The sequence below is a fragment of the Macrobrachium nipponense genome, chromosome 13 (assembly GCF_015104395.2).
Source record: "Macrobrachium nipponense isolate FS-2020 chromosome 13, ASM1510439v2, whole genome shotgun sequence".
NCBI lineage: Eukaryota > Metazoa > Arthropoda > Malacostraca > Decapoda > Palaemonidae > Macrobrachium > Macrobrachium nipponense.
The window spans coordinates 9,410,444-9,417,943 of NC_087206.1; the positions used below are offsets into that span (position 1 = coordinate 9,410,444).

At 36.3% G+C, this 7,500-nt stretch overlaps 2 protein-coding genes across 3 annotated transcripts in view; both read left to right on the forward strand.

The window, feature by feature from the left end:
- Positions 1-263, forward strand: part of LOC135225577 (delta-latroinsectotoxin-Lt1a-like) — a 1,755-nt gene extending 1,492 nt beyond the window's left edge. The window contains exon 2 of the mRNA XM_064264846.1: positions 247-263. Within this exon, the coding sequence (XP_064120916.1) occupies positions 247-263 (17 nt within the window). The remainder of the gene's footprint in view (positions 1-246) is intronic.
- LOC135225629 (uncharacterized) overlaps positions 1-7,500 on the forward strand; it is a 58,493-nt gene that overhangs the window by 10,111 nt on the left and 40,882 nt on the right. The gene's annotated exons all lie outside the window — the stretch shown is intronic.

Genomic DNA, 7,500 nt, shown 5'->3' on the forward strand with positions numbered 1-7,500 from the left:
ACTGAACTTTGCTAAATTAGCGCTCAGCGTTTCATATGAGACCTAGAATTGTCGTACTATTTGATTTATATATATATAATATATATATCTATATATATACCACCCCCCACCCCCCAGAAAATGAATGTTCATTAATGGACATCAGACGAACGTACTTTACAAGCTTGCCGAACGTTAAGCCCAAACCAAACTTAAAAAGTGCTTGAGATACACCTAAAAAGTACCCGTTTTCGTGTACACTTTTAGGTTTGTGCAAGCCTTAAATATGCTTGAAATAAACCTTAATAAAGCCTCGAAAGAGCTTTAAAAAACCATATGGTATAAACCTTCAAAAAAGCCCATATAAACCTTAAATAGGCTTATAAATGCCTCATAATTACCTTTTAACTGCTTTCAACATTTATTGTAAATCCTGTAAACAGGAACCTTAAATAGGCTTTATAAACATGCCTCATAATTACCTTTAACTGGCTTTATACAAACGTTGTAAGGATATTAAACAATCCTTAGAGGCCCCTGAAAAATGTGTTTACAAGGTTTTTTACATGAACCTTGTAATAGCTTTGAATAATAATTTTCAAGACCATAAAATGAAAGTTCATATACCTTACAATAAATAACTCAGGAGAATGAAAGTTTTAATCTTGCTTATCATTTATTTTGCACTGACATGTTCCAGTGAGGACTAACACTGTACAAGTAAATAGTCAAATAACGTGGCCTCTGTTTTGTATATAAATAACCTACAAATGCACACGATTGATTCTTAACTCAGTAACAACAACCTCATTCCATAAAAAAAGTATAAAAAGTATATATAAAGTATGTATGTACATACATACATACATACACACATGAGACTTGTGCTAATGTACAGCTATTTTTTATAAAACACACATACACATAAAATAGTCTGTACCATACTGAAGACTGCAACCACTTTGAATGATAAAAACGAAAGATGAAAGATTCAAATATATCACATCCCACCAAGCGCATGAACCATTTGTTTTGGTTTTATTTCTATATTTCTTCTGGTAACAGATATATGCATGTACAAACACTGAAAATATACATGAAATAAACCTTACAAATATGCTAATATGTAGATACATACATACATACATACATACATACATATATATATATATATATATATATATATATATATACATATATATATATATATATATATATATATATATATTATATATATATATATATATATATATATATATATATATATATATAACTGAATCACGAAAGTTAGGAACGTGATAAATCCATAAATAAAGATATATGCCACGAAGAAAAATAAACGAAGGAGGAACTGCAAAGACCTTTCGACATTAAACGTCCTTTACTGCTCAGTAAAGGACGTTTAACGTCGAAAGGTCTCGCAGATCCTCCTTCATTTATTTTTCCTTCGTGGCATATATCTTTATTTATATATATAAACATAATTTGGGCGCACACACTTCCATCTCCCTTCCTCTGTGGAGTCATTGATTTCTTCCTCATAATTTTCACTGAAGCGGTAATAGCTGCCAAAAACTGACTGTGGTACAGTTCCACCTTTTCAACCAGATACCATGACACAATTCAGCCATGCCTCAACCTCCACAAACAATTCAAGTCGCATCCTGAAAAAGAGTGATATATATGTAGTTTTCCCTCTCACATTAGGTATTGTATGTATTACTGTAGCCTACAGTGTTTTTTAACTGATTTTGCAAATTTTTAATCAAGTTAATTGCACCTTATTAGTAACAACTAATTAACAAAAATAATATACATGAATATACCAGTACAATATAGGGTAGGGCTATGAAATTTCACAAGACATAATAAATTAACTGTTCTGGTAACTCACTACTCAGTCCATTATACTGTAATAAGATAATGAACTTGCAGACCCTGAGAAAAATATGAAGCTATACCTCATTCATTTTATCCTGAACCGTGCAAAAGAATATGCCCAGGTGAGTTTTTGTAAGCAAACGCTGATTTGCTGCTACCGTCCAATTACAGGTCTGAATTATTTATTTTTTTTTTTTCATTGGTTTTACAAAAACAGTGCTTTATCATATTTCATAAAAATGTAAGGGTGATATTATCACAGCATTGAAACCTACAATGAGTTTTAAAAAAAATTATTTGGGACTAGGACCAATCCCCTTCTCAATATTTACCATGAATATCTGTTCCTCAAACACTAATTGCACTAACATCACCCATTACTTTTCTTTCAATGCTAGAGGTCCTCCAACAAGGAAAGGGTAACTCTAGGGAATACTTCACGCCTTATTTTCTGTTTTCCATAAAAAAAAAACTTTGGGGTAATTCTTACTTTTAGAGCCACATGAGCTTATAAAATAGTAGATGTCTAGAATTAAGGAGAATAGTGGGGTTAAGAATGCGGGATCCACTGACCATTAATGTAAATAAATACAACCTAACCTAATATTACTTAATCTAATCAACATAGACCATGTTATCATTAAAATGCTGATTTATTGTAAATTTACGAAGGTTAAGTTAAATAAGCCAAATACTACAGACCATAGTTCTACATGAAGAAATTTAAGAGGATTCCACATTCTTTACCCTTAACGTTTAGGTATTCTCCTTAACTCAGTGGTGCAAATTAAAGATTTTGAGGTGTCTTCTGGAAATTCACAATTTCAGAATTATGTCATTTAAAAAGACAGCTTTCTGATGTTATTTTACATATTGTTTAAAGAAATTCAAGTGGGGCAGACCCTCCAGCACCTCAATTTTCAATTGGAAGTTGAAAATTGTCCTCCGGTACCAAAGCTTCCAATTTCTGGCACTGTCTTAACTTTAGGAGTCTACTTTTTTATAAGCTTGCACAGCCTTAATAGCTAGAGTAAGAATCACCAAGTTACCGACCTTTTATTTGTTTATCTATGCAAAAAAAAAAAAAAAAAAAAAAAAAAAATGGAAAAAAAACCTTGGTCAGCAAAATAGGAAGTAACCCTTTATTCTATAACCACCCAAAAAGCTTGAGGGCCTTATGGGAATCGGAGGTTTTGGGTGCACTAGCCTAACCTAACCTCTGCGTCAATCAAGCATTACCTAGATGGGGGGTTTGCCCCCATACCCCCTTTAAAGGTGGGGGCTTCTCCCTCACATCCCTTGACTTAGCTAATTACTTAGCCGGGGACGGCCGTAGGACGCCATAAATTAGGTACCTAGGTACTAGTACTAGTCCTATAGTATAGGTTTACTTAATTTTTGGCTGAGACCTTGTCACCTATATTCTCGCCAATTTTAGTCCAGCCTAAAGGTTTGCTCACATTAAAATCCTTCCAACAAAAGCAACTCTTCCTAGAGTCGTTGGTATTTAAATTCCTCAAAGAAAGTGCAGAATTATTCCCTATGTAGACTAACGTTACTTTTCTCTCATATTGCTACCTATAGGGATATACTATAAAATGATAGTGAAAGATAATGGCATAAGCTGCTATCACTTACCTATGGGCCATGGCTTTCTCAAGTCGTCGTAGGGGTTTCTATATCAGCTGTCATGCACTTGCATGTAAATTTAATTCAGCCACTTTGTCAAACAAATTCAGTTTGTGCAGCCCGCCAATTTGTTTACGCTGCTGCAGAGACATCTGGTGGCGGCATAATTGGTGACCATTTCCCACTGTTCAAATTTCTCGATCACAGATAATTGCTGTATCATTTTGGGCTTATATAAACATATTTCAGTACTCTATATGCTGTCGTTTGCTCACCAAATGAGGACGAATGTTTAAAACAAACAATTATAAAGGAAGTCTTTTTAAGAAATGGATAAACCTTTAATTTCCCTCTAAAGGTGAAAATGAGGTTTGTCCATGTTTTTGTACATAACAATATTACGATTTTTGTGTATCACTATATTTCTGCATGTGACAGGTCGAAAATCAATGAGAAAACGCATAATTTACTGTATATCGAGTTACATTATCATTGACGTCCTAAGTATGTGAAAAAAACGTTTGTTTGAAGTTTGTGAAACACTCACCTAAAAAGTGCCTTCATGAGCCTGAAATGAACAGCGTATTTGAAGCTCACGAACGTTCGCTTCCGGGGGGTATATATATATATATATATATATATATATATATATATATATATATATATATATATATATATATATATATATATATATATATACCACGATACTAAATTATCTAGTGGTATTTATTTCTTGACTGAAGATGAACCAACCTCTAATGCTAAGGTCACACATTCACGTATCAACGCACGCACGGCCACGCATGAGCGGAAATTGGTAGTTGGCAACAGCTCACGTCAGTAAACCGTAAATGTAACGTAAAACACACGTAAAATCGTAAACGTACGGCGACGTGTCGTCCGGGTGCTAAGCTCCGCCCACTAGGCGCCGTAGCCCACTCCAGTTTTGAAATGTTCAAAACAAGTCGTGGGTGGTCACGCCAAATGTCTCCTGACGTAGCTCCAGGCATTTGCACGTGGGACCCCACGGTGACTGCTGCGGGGTACGCGCTAGGGTCACCTGCATTGTTCGCCGTCGTTGTTTTTCTTTCCGCCGCGAAGCACGTGGGCCTCCTAATTGCGCTGCAGCCTACGGCGAAACCGAATCACACATTTACAACCCTGTACGACATGGCAACGCTGTAGCGTGGTATAAAAGGTCAGGTCGGCGCCCTCGGGTCATCTGTGGAAAATCAAACTTGAAAATATGGCCACAGGATTATCCCAGGACCTGACGGTCTCAGTTATTTCTTTCATTGACAATGGCGGATTTTGGAATAATCCTTTAGCACTGGCTCCTAATACGATTTCCACTTTCTCCTGACTTTTGACCGCTATCATCAATCAAACAATGAATTGGAATCTGTCAGAGGGATACAGGGTAATCCCAGGCTCTATTCCCAAGGTAGTATTCCAGCGTTCCGGTACACAAATCTCAACCAGAAATAATCAACCAACCGGGTCCATTTTCGTCAACAGGATTCCGGCTTCTACCGCCTATACGTCGTCTGTCACACCTGCTCCAGTAAGAAATTAATTTTATGATTAGCAACGCGGAGGAAACAGTAGAGGAGTTGGGGCCTGGTGTTATTGGTAAGGTTTCCTTTAGCTATGAATAATCCCGGGTTGGACGAGTACTTATATGGACCCATGCAGTGCGAACCATTTGTGTGGGAGCAGGACTAATGGCTTCATAGCCCAGGGGCTGTTTCTCTGTGTCTCAGGTGGCTGATCACGATTCAGAATATGGAGACAAGGTTTCAATAAAAAGCGAGTGGGAAATGGATAACGAATATAAAAATACTGGGGAAATTTCTGACGAAGACAATTGTTAGGAAGTCTAGTAGTCCTTTTTTGAAATAACCTTTACTGCTTAGGCCAAAAATAACAAAAGACTTCACTTGTAGACAGCAAACGTATAGTATAATCTGCTAGAATAACTTTCACACACACACACACACACACACACGAACACTTTCCCGGTAACACGGTATTCTCAGATTATGGAAGTGTCGAAGATATTTATTTCTTCTGAATAGCAGTCTTACAATAATGGTGTAACAAATAATGTAAATATCTAAGAGGAATTCCTATATACATCTAAAAAATATTATCTTGAATAGGTAGAATTCCTATTTATTTTTAAGAATGTTTGATAAGTTATTAGATGTTATTCTATATCGCTTAAATATAAATCGCCCATAGTCAACAGTTTTATAAGTCTAAGTGTATGTCTGAATGGTAAAATCGAAGCAAGACAATTCTAGTGCTAATCTTATATAAGAGCTCCCAAAGCGTTCATAAATCATAATTCCTAAAACTACGTATTGTATTCCTTGTCGACTGGTTACTTTGGTTATTGCTATAAATATATTCAGAAATGGGGTTAATATATAATCAGTGATGTGCTCATTTACAACCATTATTCTAATTGCGTCTACTGAAATGTTTTTGTTGTACAATTAGAAAGTATATATCTTGGTAAATCTCTCTCTCTCTCTCTCTCTCTCTCTCTCTCTCTCTCTCAATGATAATAAATCTCGATTTTGTGTGCATATAATTTTCAACTGTAATATTCAGCTGTGTTGTAGATGTCTTTCGCGGATTCAAACAGAATAAAAATTAAAAAAAAATTAAAAACTGTAGTAATGTGCTCATACCCCTGGCAACAGCACAGCCCCACAACGGTGGGCGTGGTCTTGACGTGAAGTTGATCGGCGTAAGTTCCAGGTAGACGTCCGACCTTGCTTTCTTTGCGCGTACATTTGCGGCGCAATTTACGTCGCTGGCTTTACGTCCGGTAGCCCGTGTCCTGTTTACCAGCTGTTCAAGGTCATTTCACCGCGATGATGCCCAAGATCCACATACGTGGGCATACGCCGTCGTGATACGTGAATGTGTGACCCCAGCATAATGCTTCGGCTGATCAGAAGAGAGAGAGAGAGAGAGAGAGAGAGAGAGAGAGAGAGGAGCTGACAATGTAATTAAATAATTGCCTGCAACGGCAAAGATTAAGAGAAGTGAGAATTCCAGAGCTTCGGAACTTTCTTCTTACTTTCTCGTGCTCCGCCGATTTCCGTAAATTTTACAGTAATGTATGCATCAGTCTTGAGTTAGATAAGGGTAACAGGATGCCAGCCAGTCACGACGTGTCGACGTCCTCCCCGGGGCTGGAAGTCTCAGACTTCGGAGGGAGGCGGTTCTCTCGGAATGTGCTTTTTTATTCCCTCTGCATGTGATGGCTCATCTGACTTGTTTTTCTTCTTCCTTCTTCTTCGTTACAGGTGACTTTCCTCACTCCGGTTTGTTTTGATTATTAGGTTATTATTATTATTATTCTTATTATTATTTATTCTTATTATTATTATTATTATTATTATCGTTACTATTTTTGTTATTCACCATCCACATGCAATAGGCCTAAAAATGGCTCATGAATTTTAACACAAACTCCCACTTACTAAAACGCACTGATACGGAAAGAGAAAAAACATTCTAAGGTGAGCAAATACCAAGAGACTGAAGATATTTTAACTGATAAATACATATACATACATGCATACATAAATAAATCATAGGAAAAAAATACATGGAACTACACAATGAAAAATATCAGTGTCAAATTCAGCCCCATTGTCCCGCTCGATTTCCGTAATAGTCACATTGAGATAATGATGAATTATGTAAAAAAAAAAAAACGCTTTAAATATCCTTTACCGATCGATAGTATAGGTATACGCTTCGTCAAGAAAAGTCAACAGGAAGCCAATAGCTTTTGATTTTAGACACGTTGTTACCCTTCGGTTTGTATTTGCATTTTATGGTAGTATTTTTCAAGTTATTAAATTTTCGTTGCTTTTGGCACTTAAAAGAGCGTGTAATAAAGATTTCTTTATCTCGCAAACACACACTTACTCTCTCTTTCCTTCAAACATGCCTCAAGTTAAAGCTCCTTCTCACTAGGCTATTTTC